The 15,842-nt window shown below is 48.5% G+C and overlaps 1 protein-coding gene across 1 annotated transcript in view; it reads left to right on the forward strand.

The window, feature by feature from the left end:
• The first annotated feature begins 4,575 nt into the window (after positions 1–4,575).
• Positions 4,576–15,842, forward strand: part of LOC109508228 (polypeptide N-acetylgalactosaminyltransferase 10-like) — a 55,188-nt gene continuing 43,921 nt past the window's right edge. Inside the window, 1 exon segment of the mRNA XM_019858106.1 lies at positions 4,576–4,970. Coding sequence (XP_019713665.1) covers positions 4,794–4,970 — 177 coding nt within the window. The 5' untranslated portion in view covers positions 4,576–4,793.

A 15,842-nucleotide genomic window follows, 5' to 3' on the forward strand; every position in this document is an offset into this window, starting at 1 on the left:
TGAAATATGCTGGCGGAAAGAAAAAAAAAAGATCAATATCGGCAACGTGCGCTGTGAGTGTACATCGTCGGTTCGCAGGACATCTAAAGCCGAGCATTCCGTACTATTTTTCATGCTTCAATCAAGACTGAATATTAATTGCATTGAAAGATGACTTGCTAGTTTTGACTTCCTCGTTACATGGTTTTCCCGCAAGGTCCATATAGGACTAAAATGTAATCCTCTCAAACAATCGGATAAAATCTCCGCGCCAATTTTGGCTTTGAAGTCCCAATGGAAATGGGCCAAGTTTAGGCTACAAAATGGCAGACTTCCTGGGTCTGGCCAAGCATGGCTTTTTGAGATTTTTTTTTTTTCGTGGGACTACTCATGATAGGGAGGCCTACCGATTTTCCTTTTGTTAAATAAAATTGACTTCAGGGGCAACAACGTTTTCCCAAAATTCTGCAACTGACTTGGAAATGGTTTGCTTCAAACCAAAATGGCCGACTTCCTGTGTCTTTTCAGGCGTGGCTTCTTGCAAGGGTTTTTTTTTTTTTTTTTTGTGGCGCTCCTCATGATAGACAGCGCGATTAAATTCCCGGTCGCTAAATGTAACCGTCCAAATCTGCACCTCATCCATAAGCGTCACCCGCCGTAAAAACAGCAATGACACAGCCCACTGCTAATACCAGCACACGCCTACCATCGTGCACTTTCTTTATGGCACCTCTCACACTTGGGGGGGGGGATAAAAATCTATGAAGTGAAATGAGGATGGACGAGGAAGGTGAGAGTCACGGCGGCGCTAATCGACCCTGGCGGCGACGTATCGATCGCCATGGCAACACCGGGCGATAAGGAGCCATCACTCTGCCTTCTCTGCACTTTCCCCCGCCACCTCGCCGCACTCCGGGGTTCGGTCCCGTGCAATAGACGGCCACCAATGGCGTCATCTGGACTCGCAGCTGTGAAAACGCATTGAATGCCGTGACGAGTCGTTGGGCTGAGCCATGATGCACCGACAGAGGACGGACTTTCAACGTTATATATTTTGTACTAGGGAACGTGCGAATGTTGATCAGCGGGCGCGGAACTGAAATGTGGTGGATTTGCTTCACTTATTGAAATATGTGCTTCGGCTAACCTCTAGCTAGGTAGTTACGGTGGGGCCGCCAGGGTGGGTAACGGGGTTTGTCGTCAGCCCTGGGCCAAGGCCCTGAAATGGTGCGGCAGTGGGATTCTTCGTAGTGAAGGCCGGTTGAGTGTTTCCATCGTCCTCTTCATCGGCGCGACGGGCTTTCATCCGTTTCATGCACAGACAGCACTTAGATGACCACTGACTCGCCGGCCGAGCCTAAAATCACCGAAATGCCGCGTTGGAGGTTGTCGCCGCCTTCTTAATTAACCTACCGACCCCGACTAACCTCGAGCTAACAACCGAGCGACCGCACGATGAGTTTCAGGGGTTAAACGTGGATCGGTAGGGATGGAACCGCGGCGCATGTTTTGGAGTCACTCTCACACCGAGCTCTTCTTCCGTTCGCCAGATTGGCGTTTGGAGTACATCTGCGTTTATGGGATCACGCCAGCTTTAATGGGCGGGCGAACACCGGGTAGAGCATCTGTGAGGCTCACACACACATATGTAACGTCCCACCAAAGAACAAGCCTTCAAGGGAGGGCTCGTGGGGAGCGAGATGAGATGGCGAGCAGATGTCGCCGACTGTAAACGTCGCCCGAGACGCCCAATCTAGGTCAGAAATGTCATCCAATGATACGTACGTTATGATTTTATGAGGCGATTTGGGACAAAAACGTCCATGGCTCATTATTGGACGGCGAGTAAGTAGCGAGCGCATCCCCTCCAGTGGCAAGCGCGCGCATTCGTGACGTGGCGTTTTTTTTTTTTTTTTCTTGTCACAGTGCAGCATTTTTCTCACAATATTACAACTTTTTTCGTCACATCTTTTCCCACCATCACATTACAGCTATCATCTTGTCACCATTTTTTTTCTCATTAACATGATCACTTTTCCCTCAAAACGAGAATTTTTTTTCGTGATTCCAACATTTTTTCTCGCAATTGATTTTTTTCTCCTCGCAACAGTACACCTGTGCTTCTCACGTTTTTTTCCTCAAAACAAGAATTTTTTTTCGTGATTCCAACATTTTTTCTCCGAATTAATTTTTTTTCACCTCGCAACAGTACACCTGTGCTTCTCACGTTTTTTTTCTTTCGTCCCAATTTCAAAATATGCAAGACAACGTAGTCGAAAGCCTCCCCTTGTGAAAGTTATTTATTTGCGATTCACGGCACTAATCTGTTCCTGATTAGGATGGCTCACGCTCTGTCTCGGCGGCCTGCCATCTACCAGTGTGAGTTGTGGCAATTCAATCTCTTCCGCGTCCTTCGGCATGAATTATAGATGAACCCCACCCTACCCCCCCAAAAAAAAATCTGAGAATGAGGTGAGGGATTTACGTTGATTGAGCAGCCCTTTATTTTATAACCTGTGTCACTAGGCTTGAGGCATGGAATCGTGATGACACACACAAAAAAAAACCCAAAACAAGGTGAGTTGCCGAGGGGGCGGCGGGGGGGAGTAGCCTGGTGGGCTTGCTGGTGATTGACGGCTTAGCGCTGGAAGCCATTAGCCGCTCTGCGTAATCAACAGTCAATTAATGGCGCAGCTCGTTGAACTAAACAATAGGGCACAAATACAGGGCAGAATTATCGTCTGAATGCTAATGGCTAATTCGTATTCAACCTTTGGCTCGCGCTCATAAAAATGACAAGCCGGCAAAAGAAATTCAATAAAATTGTCGAGCAACCCATATTTTGCTTACACGCTTTGACTGGCCCGGCGGGCCTGCTCCTGATTGGCATCTTGGCACAGGAAGCCGTTAGCGCATTCCACGAGGCGCCCTGTGATCAACAATTAGTCAGCGTCGGTTCCACTCCGACACACAATGTCGGGTAAGTCAAGCCTATCGATTGGCCGAAAGGTATCTTCTTGTATAATCTCTCCGAGTGCATCGAGGAAACGTCTTCAGAGGATGCGTACGAGTCCAAACAACAACAAAATTGCTCAGCGGCTATCATTTGACATGATAGCCGCTGAGTGAATTTTTAATAGCGACCCGATTACCCGGAAAATGCTACTCTTATGTAAGCAACAAATTTCAGTGATGAAATTAAATCCATGTCTGAAAAGTTATTTTCCTTCATGTTTTTCGGAATGAAAAAACAACCAAAAAATGATGATGCAATTGTATTGACGAAAAAGTAACAACATACGAAGTTGGTGAATATTTTGCTGCAAATCAGACCTCAAAGACTTGACCCGGCGAACATTGTAATCTCTCCTCTTTGCTCAGCGGCTTCACGTCTCATTTCATGCTCGGGCGGCAAACCGGCGAAACAAGAGGCGGGAGCAGAAAAATGACAATTGCCCAGCAAGCAGAATGAAAACTATAAGAGTAGAGACACCTAGAGGGTGAATACAAATGAGGCAGATCCCGGTTGCTTGGTTGCCGGAGAGGCAGCTCCAGAGTGCTCGCCACTGATTTGCCGTTCCTTCCATTTCAAGTATGGCGGTGTCGTCGTCGACGCTCGCTGACACAATCTTCGCAACGAAGCACGTTGCAATGCTTCACACTTATACCTTCCCATATTTTATTTGCAATGCGCCTTGCATTGATTTTTGTGTTTTTTTTTTTTTGTCATTCAATGTTTTTTTTTCTCCCCACTTTCCTCGCAACCACTTGTTGCATTTGTTTACTAAAGACAATTAACAGTAGCTTAGCCCTGGTTGAACTTTAAAGTAGATGTAGCATCATTGCTGCGGTTTATGATGTCATACTATGCAATCAGAATATTGTTGTATTTGATTAGAATCCTTAATTTGGAGTATTTGTTTGAATCAGCATTATATATAATTTGAATGTGACAGTGACATTTTTGAACAATAGAAATGAACTATTTAATTCTCATTGTGCATTACACTGTCAGTGGATTTTCCACTGTGAGGAATTTTCTCAAAATATATAATTTGTTGATAAATCATTAATTTTTGGGAAATAATTTCACTGACAGGTTATGATTCTTAAGGCCCACGTGCCATAGGTTGCCCAACGCCTTCTTGAGTGCTTTATTTCCAAGGTGCATTTGAACGCAACAGATGGTGGCACCCCCCCCCCCCCCCCCCCCCCCCCCCCCCGCCCCTCACTTTTATCTGTAGTGCATTTATCTGGAGTGTTTCCTGTGATTCAGCTCCTGTAACCAATCTTATCTCCACCCCTGCGTGGCTACTTGTTCTGTTCACACATCTTATCAACTTCTTAAGTCTGCTTTGCACCTATTAGCGTTTTTATCAGGCAATCTGTCACTGCCATCATTCCTCAGTTGCGTCCATCTTGGCAAGAGGAGGAACAACACACGCACACACGTACACACGCACCTTATTTTGCAAAGAAGTCGGTATTTTTTTTACATCACTGTTTGACATGTCGATGTTGTATTGATTACAAATAATTTTATTAAAAAGTAAAATACCCCACAAATAAAAAATAAAATAAAATCTTTCCTCCCTCCTCCTTCCCATGCTTGGCTTTCCGCCCTCTAGCGGCAGACAGCTGGCGCCCATTCGGCGTCACAGCTCCGGGCTTGACGGGCTCCTTCCGTCCCGCTGTCAGAGTGGAACTTCCCTCCAGTCGGATACCGCAAGACGAAGCGTGGACTCTCGGGGGAGGTTCTCCTTGGTTCCCCCGCTGCCGCTTCTTCCTACGCTTCTTTTTCCCCTCCCGGTGAGATGAGGCGGAGGGAAAAAAGGCTGCTGCAGTTCGCCGGGCTTCTCGTAGCGGCTTTCATCTTCCTCCCCAACGTCGGCTTGTGGTCGTTATACCGGGACCGGGTGTTCGACAACCCACCGGACGCGGCGGCGGCGGCGGCAGGGGCGGACGGCCAGGGTGTCAGACCGCAGCTTCAGGTGAGGCTCAAGCGGCGCCGTCATGGCGTCGTCGTAACGCGGATGTGTGTCGGTAAATAAACAAACCAACGCGAGCTTCTCCGGAGGACTTCCAGTGTTCGTTTTGGTCGGTGTAGTTGTGATTGCGCTTACATTTACATCCGCCGAATGTGTGTTTGAGCTGTGTGGTTGTCCTGACGTTGGCCTTTTATTTAATAGCCGCGAGAGCGTGGTTGGTGAGCGGCCCAAGCGGCCAGGATGTGTCCGGGGGCCACGTCGCCACCGCGGCGCGGAGCGAGTAAAGTTGACGAGAGCGACTTGAGGAAGTTGCTGGTGGTGCGTTCACGGGTTGACAGTTCAACGCAGCATTGGCTTTGGTGTTAGCTTAAGCAATGACACTTTTTTTTGGAGGTGGGTGGGGGGGGGGGGCACGACCCCAACTCTTCAGCTCTCGAAGAGAGAGAGGGGGAGGGGGCCTCGTTGTCATGACCACCCCAAGGCACCCCAGGCAAGGACCATTTTCTTTCTTTTGCTGTCCTGATTTCTAGGATCGCTTCAAATTGTCTTCAGTGTGTTTGACAACATCCTGCTCGTAGTGGGTCCCCTGAGAGAGATTCCCAAAGACCGCCATGGGCTTTCCAGTTGTGTCGCTGATATGGACCAACATCAGCCGTCTCTTGAAGTCCCCGACAAGCCAACAGGAATCGCTCATGTAGCAGCGTCTCTGAGCACAACCCCAACATTTGCCTCCTCTCACATGAGGGCCCCTCATCGTGGGGGGGAGCTCGTTGTCATAGCGACCCCAGCTTGGCCGAACCCTGGCGTCACTCCAAATGCTTTTCAACAATGGCGGGATTCGAACCTCCAGGCCATGAAGTATCTTCAAGCAAAAGTGAAATGCAACTGGATTTCCCTTTGCAGTTTCAAGCGCCCAATTCTGGTGCAGTACATGCATTAGTACTGCACCTGCTAAGTTTTGCTAAATGTTTTTTTTTTTTCTTCTTAATAATAGGCTTTCTGTATAGTCCAGTACAGATTTATGGGATGGGCTGTATCTAAATAAATGGCCTCCCTGTTTATAAAACAAATATTTACATCAGGAAATAAGTTATAATTCCCCCCCCCCCCCTTGAACCCTTGCGAGCCAACAATAGCCGTTCCTCTTATTCAAATGGACCCAAATCTGCTGAATAGAGGCATTCATTGAATGTGTGTGTGCGTGTGTTTAGTAGAGTGACAGCGTTGCAATGTAGCCTGACTGGAATGATTGTTAGCTTTTAGAGTGAGTTCTTGAGAAGAAAATGTTGATTAGCTGCTATTCCAGTGTGAAATATCTTGCCTTTTTAATGGTCGGGGTAGGGGTGGGGTGGGGGGGGGGATGATGACTTGAAGCTAATTTGCTGAGTTTGTGAGTCGCCGCGTTGTCATTCGTCGCGCGTCGCCTCCGGCGTTGACTTGTCTGGATTTGATATCTCGCCTGACAAGCGTCGTAATGAATGGGATTAACGGCGCAGAGAGCCTGTTACGTATTAGCAAACAGTGCGATAACAGCTGTCGAGCTCCGGAGTCATTTAATAAGTCAGTGATTGGGAAGATACAGTGCGTGTGCAAACACTTTTTATTTCAGGGCTGACTCGCTTTCTTCCGCCGCTGGCGATTTTATTTGTCCGATTGAGCCGTTCGATCAAACATTTCAAGGAACTACGCTAGAGTTGTTGACGTGTGCGCTGATGGGCGGGATTTGCCTTGTTTGCCTGTTGCCGGGATTCAAACAGCGTCCTGTTCTCAAAGGGATGCAAAGTGACTGGAAGAGTCACAGAAAGGCAGAGAAGTTGCCGTTCAGCTCGTCGTGAGAGAAAAGCAAGTTGTGTCCAACGAAACGATTCTGGAAATGTTCAAAGTTGGAAACTTGACATGCGAGAAATGAGCTCGGAGCGGGAAAAGTTCAATATCGTTTTGCATAATCTGGAGTAAAACAAGCAAACTTTCATTTATGCTTGAGTATGAAACCTTTACATGAAATTACCCTCAATTCTCAGTTAATTTCCATAAATGCCCTTGGAACGCTTCCAATTTGGATCTTTTCCCAAAATGGAAATTCACTTCCCGGAAATGTATTGGAAATATTCCACCTCCGTGCGACCCTTTGCATCTCGGGTTGCATTTTACTTTTGTTTCCATTTTCCATGCTGCCAGTGGGTTTTCCGTAGTCGCGTGCGATCGGGTCATCGCCCCGTCGGGGAAGATGAAGTGCGCTCTTGAAAGGGAAGTTGGCAAAGATTCACGACGCTGTCACGGACAAATGAGAATCATGCGGTCCCCCTGGACGCCGGAGGCGACGTTTACCAGCCCCGCGTTGTTGGCGGCATCGCTGCACATTCATCACTGCGGGGGGGGGACCTTGTGTGCGTATCTGCCACACTTGGGAGACAGATGCGGCGTGGACGCCGGGGATGGTCTGTTTCCCCGCTGCCCTCAGTCTCCTCTTGGATAAAATGAACCTTCTCCTCGTAGTCTTATCGCGTCTTGCTCCAAAAAGATGCGTTCAATGACATCACGTGCTTTTCGCAATTCCCAACACTTCTCTCCAGCAACGTCTTTCAAAGTTTCACTTGTGTTCCGAGCTCTGTCACACCCAAAATGCATCGCCCGGCGCCCACGTTTTGCCCTTCCCGCGATTTATAGCGGGGAATCTTTTCAGGCCCCCCGACGTTGCAAGTGAGCGATCCGTGTTGAGATCAAGTCTGAAGCCAACGTGTCAGACCTCGACGCCCTTTTGTCCGTCACGCGCTAAAGACTTGAAAGCAAGCGGTCCGTTCTGACCCGCGAGCCGCCGCGTTGTTTCCTCTTTCTCGCCATCACAAAGGAAAATTTGGAAAAGTCGGGACGCAGCAAGATTGACGGTCTTCAAAACAAACCACAAAAAAAAAAAAAAACCTGAGTGAATTTTCCCGAGCTGGCAGGGCGGCGTCGGCAATTAATGGAATCACATCAGCTCCCCGTTTTTAATCCTGTGAGGTGAAGAGCAATTAGAGAAAAGGATTTAAACTATTAAGCGCGGATTAGGGTGGTGGCTTGCAAGAGTTGATTTTTCTCGCCGCACAGTCGAAGGCGTGAACGGTGCAAGCGACTGAGGTTGGAAGTGAGGCAGAAACGACAAATTAGCAATGAAAAAAAAAACCTCTCACTGACACAAACATTTGGCTTTGAGTTGATCGCATTTCCGTGTAGCTCAAGGGTGTCCAAACTTTTATTCGAGGGACGCATCCAGAAAAATGGAAAGATGAAAGGGCCACTTTAAAATTCTTTTTGAAACACACCAAAGTCGGTCAAGAAGGCAATTATCGACTGTTTATATAGTCGAGTTCATTTCATTAGATTTCTGTTGAAGGTGTTCAGGCCAACGTTTTTGGGGTGGCCAACAGCCCTCTATCTCAAGGAATAGATCCAGCTCTGCCCAATCGCCTCTCCGCATTCAGAACCCAAAAAAAAAAAAAAATCCAGTCGCCTCTCCGCATTCAGAACCCCCCAAAAAAGAACAGAGGTACACGATGATTTTGACTATATTAGTTTTCTTTTTACTGTCATGTCGCGAAAAATGGGTCGGAAGGCCGCAAATAGCCCCCGGGCCGTCGTTCGCCGCAAGAATATCAATATCGCAACATTCAACATCCACAGCGAGTCAAGTGGACACAAATGGCCAGCATGGGGAACCCCCCCGTCGCTTGGATGTATATTTTTGGTGGTGATTTCCAAGCCCCGCTGTTCACTCCTGCGGTTTGAACGCGCGCGCTTGTTTTGTGTGCACTCTCGGCGGTGCCCCTGTTTGAGATAAAGAAAGCTAATTAAATTCCTGCTGGTAATCAAAACAGCACATATGGCCTATAAATACTCTGCGCCGTGCGTTTGCAGATTTCGCCGTCTTCTTTGTGAACAACACAAACAAAAATAAATCAACGATCGCTCTATGACCTTTTCCCGGGAAGTTTTTGTCGTCGTCGTTGTCGGTCTCGTTGTCGGCATCAGCCGATGCTTATTAAAACCCCCAAATTAATTGAAGTGTCAGAACGACTCAAATGCGCTTCTCTTGCTTTGGCCATCAGCACCGGATTTTTCACAGCCGCGCGTATAAGCTACGGCACAGAAATAGCGCACGTCGTGCTTCCAATGTCGAGTGTGAATCTTCACACCGGAGACTCGCCTTTCTGTGACCGCTTGCGTCGAAAGCAATTGCCACTTATGTCAGCACGCATCGAATGATGTGATTAAAACTCATTTTGCCAACCACCGTGACTGTATTTTTTTTTTTTTAAATAGTATTCGTATGTTGGATGTATGCCTTTAAGGGGCGTCGCCGAATGAGTCACGTCAGGAACCGGATTGAGTGGTTTATTTCACTGTTGTCGTCGGGTTGCAGCTCTCTCCCGGATTTGTGTGGCAAAGCGCTTAAAACGTACGCCGGGTTTTCAGTTCGGATGATGATTCGTCTGCCGTGGTTTGTAACGGCGCAAAGAATAAGCAGCAAAGCATCGAGACCGTGCATCTACCATGTACACATTCTTGAAACCAGGTTCCATTCACGACTTTACTCAGTCGGTCAGTTCTTCAACCCAAGCTCACCAAACTTGCAGTCGTCTTAGCCCGTGTACCGTATTTTCCCCACTAAAAGGTGCACTGGATTATAAGACGCAATCTACAAGGCATCCACTAGATGGAGCTACGCTCAAGGAAATGCCGACAGAACGATCAGGTGTCAGTCAAATGTATTGAATAAAGCAGCGACACGGTTCACTTAACCAACAGCAACGTTGACCCTTTAACGTCGAACTCTCTTGCCGTCGCTCGATTTCCGTGTTCCACTGCGTAACCGATCGCCTCCAGTTTGAACTCTGCGTTGTCAGCGTGTCTCGAGCAAGGCGCCATTTTGGGGGTTGAAATATTACCGTAATGACCACACACGAGGCGCATCGGATTTTGAGGCGCGCTTTGAGCTTTTAAGAAAATGGAAGGCTTTTAGGTGCGCTTTTTTTAGTGCGGAAAATACGGGACTTCCCTAAATAGCACGATAGCCAAAATGACACATTAGCACCAACTGATGTGACACGACGCGTGGGCAAACAGGTCAGATATGTCGCCGTTTACGTTTTGCGATCTCGCTGCACTGTAAATTCTTCCATCGCACTTGTCAAAAAGTTCCAAAGTCTGGAATCGTTTCGCTCTTATCGCATCCTGCGTCATGTTTCAAATGATCATAAATGACCGAATCAATTTACGGTCGCTACTTTGGTGGCTTTACTTCTTTTATCAACGAGAGACCGCAACAAGTCATTCGTCATCGAAAAGCGAGTGATGCACGCCGGTAAAGAAGACGACGTTGTTTTGGCGCTTCCGAGTCGGATCAGCCGGAATCCGAGCCGATTTGTACTTCGTGACGTCCAACCCCCTGCGCATCGAGCATTTGCGCGCTGACTTGGCCCGAAGCCCAGGCGCATAGATCGCATCTCTGACGTGTTAAGCCTCTCGAAAGCGGCGAGACGCAGAGCTTGAAAGTCACGGGCAAAGACAAGCGGAGGCGCTTGCCGCAGACTCGTTTCGGCGTGACGCTGTCAGGTTGTTGCCGCCGCCGCCGCCGCCGGTGCTGATAAAACACCTCGGGAGGCAAAGGCAAGCGCGAGCAGGTAAAAGAGGTGTTTGTTCACAGGCTAACCTTGTTGGAGAGCGTTTCCTTCCCCCGGGTGCCGGCGCACACAAGGCGGACGTCGACTGGCCGCCGGCGGATCGAGCGCGTGCAGAAAAGCTGCTCGGTATGCCGCTCGGCCCGTTGACTTTTATTGCCTTTTCGTTCGTTGCCTTTCGCGCCGTGGCCCAGACTGGCAGGTGCGGCGAAGCAAGGCCGCCTGCGACAAGGCGGCCTTTGTAATCACGACACAAGATGCCGCTTGTCCATTTCGTTGTCAACTTTTCCCGTTCAGATGATCCGAGCGTCTGGAAGAATTGACGCAATGCGCGATTCGCAGCCTTTTTTTTTTTTCCCCCCCGCTCACCTTGCGTCTCTTGAGCCACGACCTGAAGAACGCTGAACATCTTTGACTTGATTCCGCTTCTCGTCCGCGTGCAAAATTGCATTTGGAGTCGGTCGGTCGGTTGAGGGGAAAATCCCGCCTAACGTGGAAATTTGCCTGACATGACTTTTTTTAACGGCGGTGTGTTTGTCTGATCAAAAAGGAAGCCGGCGTTTTGTTTTGACGTCGCTATAATCACTCATAAAATGCTCAAATGATTGGCAGCAAACTCTTAACATGATTGCTAAAAACCAAAACTGCACTTTTTTTCAATGCCTTTTGCTTCTAACTCTTTCATTCCACAAGACGTACTTGCTTGTACGTCTTTTTAAAATTAGGCCCCGCCTACCAAGGACGTACTTGTACGTCTTAAGTCTTTTTGAACTTATCGCACAGGCGCGGCCCGGCCGCAGAAGTCGCAAAGCTTCTTTGGTGAGCCGCCGAGCTGAACATTGGACTCGTGATTATCTGAGAATAGTTTGTGATAAAAGCGCCATGGGATGATTGATGAAAAGTTTCCCGGTCGACTCCACGGAAAACTCACCTCAGCAGTGAGGCAATTTGCAATTCATTGTCTCTCACCACTTGACCTCAGATTTGGTTCATCTTTCAAAAAGGAAAATTTGCCACTTGACTTTTCCCAGAGTTTTTTTTTTTTTTTTGACAATTTGGTCAGACAAATTGCAATCTAATACGTCCCAACCGGCTTGGCAAAGGTCGGAATGATCGGCGTTGTTTCCGACCAAGTGCTGTTTTTCTTATTAAAAAAAGGCCCACATTTTTGGTTTAATTTGGGAAACTGGGGGTGAAAGACGATTTGGAATACGAATGTTTTTTAGTTATGATCTTGATCAAGGAACCAATCCAACTTTGAACATTTTTTTTTTTGCACTAAAAGCTCTTTTCTCATTTCCGATGACGACTGGGACCTCCGATGCAACCGTGCATTAACGGTTGGCCGTTATGCTGGTAAACTCGGAGAGCCAAGTACTTTTTTGAGACGGTACTTTGTGTTAAAATTTTGAGCTCTACCGCATTGAGAGGAAGACTTTTTTTTTTTTTTTTTGTGGTGGAGGCTGTTTTGAAAATTGACCTGGCAGAAATTGTGGTATTTCTTGCTCCGCTAGAGCGTGGCCTTCTCTTGCCGAGCTGTTTACAAGAACAAGAACTGTGGCTACTTCCCAGGCTTTGATTAGTCCGCGTCGACACACACACACACACACACACACACACACACACACAACAGCGCGTCTTCTCCGCCACACTTTCGCTGGCATTCATCGGCGATGTGAAAACGATGCAGGAAAACGCAAGCTGTGTGGGCGAAGGTGAATGACACCGCGCTCGCAATGAATGCGAGCGCAGCTGCCGAAACGGCGGCAACAATGTGCGAGGCGTCCGCCGCAATATTGTCTCGGCGCAAGCGAGAGTTTCGTCACCTGTTGGCACGAGCGCTCGAAGACGGGAACGGTGTCGCTCGCCAGATGGCCTTTTATACAAAATAGTTTGGTGCCCGGCCGCTCATCATCGGTGAAATTAAACGACAAGTCAGATCCTTGTTCGGATGCTCGCAGAGACACTTTCAGAAATTGCCGACTCCTTTTTACAAATGAAAGCGAGCAAGCGGCAATCCTTTGCGGTCGGGACACGGACCACATAAAGGTTCCGAGACCCCACGGCAACCAAAATACATCGCGTGGGTTCGAGAAATTCAGCTGATGCACAACCGTCATCCGTGGCTCCGTATTTTTAATCTTTTAACCCGATTCGTTGGTATGTGTTGCCTTGTTCTTCACAGGTGACCGGATCTCGGGGGTTGGTCACACGGCCCGTCGCTCGCGTCTACCTCGACAACAACAAAGTGAACGGAGCCATCGTCTCGGCCTCCTTTTGTTTCCCTCATTTGTACACAATCAGGTGCCCCGGCCCAATTGTTGCTAACGAGCGTCCAATTTAGCCGTTTGCGCCGCTTCCTGCTGCCGATCGCATTGATTTTTCGTCCGCATTCGGAGACCTGGGGAGTCGCGTCCTGGCTCGGGAAAGCTCCGCAAAACGATGCTTAGTGGGATTAGGACCCGTGGAGACGAGTCATTTGCAGATCATTATGTAAGCCACATCTGTCCTCTGCTCCAGCCCCCCCCGCCCGCATAGCTCCCGGTCGGCCCACGCAATGCGACCACATAATGTCCCGCTTATAGACAAGAAAGTCAGGGGACATTGAGAGGATGAACAGTCGAGCAGGTGACCAGCCAAAGTCGTTTTGGCGGTCAAAGCGGGAGGCTCGTGAGTGGATTTGCCGGGTTTTAGCAAACCGTGGACTCGGCACATGAGATGTCGCGGGGTACCGTGAACGGCCGTCTCTCGTTTCAGACTCTCCTGCGATTGGCCGATGCGCTCTTTCGACAGACCGTACGAGTAAAAGACATTTTGGGGCGATAGTCCCCATTTAACGCATTCAATATCAGCCATTTTCACTGGAGCAACCACCTCAATCCCGGCGTTTGACTGGATTTTGCAAGGCCCACAGAATATTTGCTTCTAATGCTCGATAAACATGGAGTCTACCAAAATAAAGTTTGGACTTTCTTCTTTCAGCATTAAAAAAAAAAAAAAACTTTGTTTCTATTTTTTTCCATCCTTCAGCAATCGGCATTACAAAATGGCCGAGTTTCATGGAAATGGCGATTCCTGGGCAAAAAACGGAGAAAAAGAGCTTTTTTTGTCAAAGCAGGCATTTCAAGCACGTGAGGCACCACTGCCACCTACTGGTCGCTTTTTGACATGATTTACAATGCGAACGACTTATTCTCTTTCACAGATTGCATCAGACCCTCCTCCCCTCTATGACACAAAAAAAAATGACTTAAACGTACAAGTACGTCCTTGGTAGGCGGGGCCTAATTTTAAAAAAGACGTACTCGTACGTCTTGTGGAATGAAAGAGTTAAACTCGACAGTATCGGATCCTGACGAGATGATAACTGTGAGCAAGAATATCGCGGTGTCACGGTTTTGCAAAGGATGGCTCGGAAATGTGTTGTTCATTTTGAGACGGTAAAAAAAAACAACAAAAAAAAAAACTTTTCTCCATTGAACTCACTCGAAGTGTTAATCGTCTTCGAAGGTCGCTCGTGAAACTTTAGCGGCAGCCTTTTGTTTTCGTCAAGTGATTGGACCAAATCATCATTTCAGCCCGACTCGCAACCACTTCTAAATTCCAATAATGCACCTTTTCGCTCCACGGACCCCGATAGGAAATGTTTTTGTTTTTTTGGGCATCCGGAGCTGCTAAGCTCGACGCCGACTCGCTGCGATTTTGGCGGGATCGCCGCGCAACAAGGGGAGCCACATGAAAGCCTCCAAACTTGCCTCTTTTGCTCACACCGCGTTGGAATTCTCCGCAGGCTGAAAGCGGGGAGGCGGCCATCTGTCGCGGCCTTTGTCCGGTCTCCGTCGTCGCGCTCGACTTGCGGATAATGACTTGTGTCGGCAGATGAGAGGCTGCGAGGCGGCCCCCGCCGGGATGCGCTTCCAGGGAGGTCCCGGCGCCTCAATCTCTGGCTCGGCCAACCTCGACGTGTACGGCAAAAAGAGAGTGTGGAAGTGGATCCCGCGGAGGGGGGGGAGGAATTGATGCTTCAAGCTTTTGGATTAGATCCACTGACAAAAACTCCCGGCTGGCTTTTCTCAAATTCTCTCTCTCTCGTAAAGAAAAAGTGAAGCAAGCACTCAAGGCCACAAGATGTTTTCACAACTCGTTGCCGTGTTTTATTCATGACCGTTTTTTTTTTTTTCTTTCCCCCTTTGGCCTTCACCTCGCATTGTATATGTCAGTCTGTTTGTGTTTTCTTTCTGCTCCGACTCGTCCCGGAAGATCGTACATTCTCAATATGTTTTTTTTTTTCAATGTAGCGGTTGGTGATGATTTTAACCTGCGCTGGCGCCAAAGTCTCTCAACGGAATGGTAGCGGTGCGACTAAAGCTTTTCCCTCTTCCGCGTTCCTCAACAGATTCATGCCGATGTTTCAAGTCGACAGTTCCGCGAGTTACCCCTGCTTTGTTGCGTTCGCCTTTTCTGACCGTCATGCGCCGCAAGTGTCCGCTGCCGATTTGGCGGAGGATCTCTGCCTCACAAGAGGCTCATCCAGGGGGGAGGAGGTTGATTCATACGCGACCTACCTGGCTGAATTCGGTCCACTGAGCGGACAAAAGTAAATGATGGAGTTGCTTTGAGCTTGAAAAGGCACTGGAAAAATTAAATGTCAGATGTACAGGGAGTTTTGTTCGCTCATAAACCCACCCGGACGAAGCTCGTGACACTCTGGTCAAAGATCGATGTCCTCGATTGGCTTACGGTTGGAGCTCGAACTTAAAAAGAACGGGCTGAAGTTCTTGAAAATTTGCGGTCAAAGAAGATCCAGGCCTGAAATGAGAAAATGACCCTCGCGGACTGTTTTTCCGACCGAGCGGGTTGGCGGCTTTCGTTTTTCGGCGTGATGAGCCAGGAACGAGAGTCAACGCACGCGACTGCAGGGCGACGAGGAACAGGCCCGGCTGCAACGCCAAAAGCCGGATAATTGCGTCTCCGCGGCTTTAGACAGAACCGAAGGTCTCGCCCATCTCACCTCGAGCGTCTGCGCGTCCGCGCTTGCTAGGAGGTCAAGGAAAGCGAAAGGTGACATCACGACGTCAGCCAAGGTGGGGGTCGCAGAGTGCGGCTCCGTTCTCTCTCAAATTACTTTTTTTTTTTTTTAAACCACAACGGGGGACTTTTCCGCTTCTTCCCTAATTTTAACCGATTCCACAGTGTATCCCATTTTTGTGATCAACGG

This window comes from Hippocampus comes, unplaced genomic scaffold (assembly GCF_001891065.2).
Source record: "Hippocampus comes isolate QL1 unplaced genomic scaffold, H_comes_QL1_v1.1 scaffold265, whole genome shotgun sequence".
In the NCBI taxonomy this organism is placed as follows: Eukaryota; Metazoa; Chordata; class Actinopteri; order Syngnathiformes; family Syngnathidae; genus Hippocampus; species Hippocampus comes.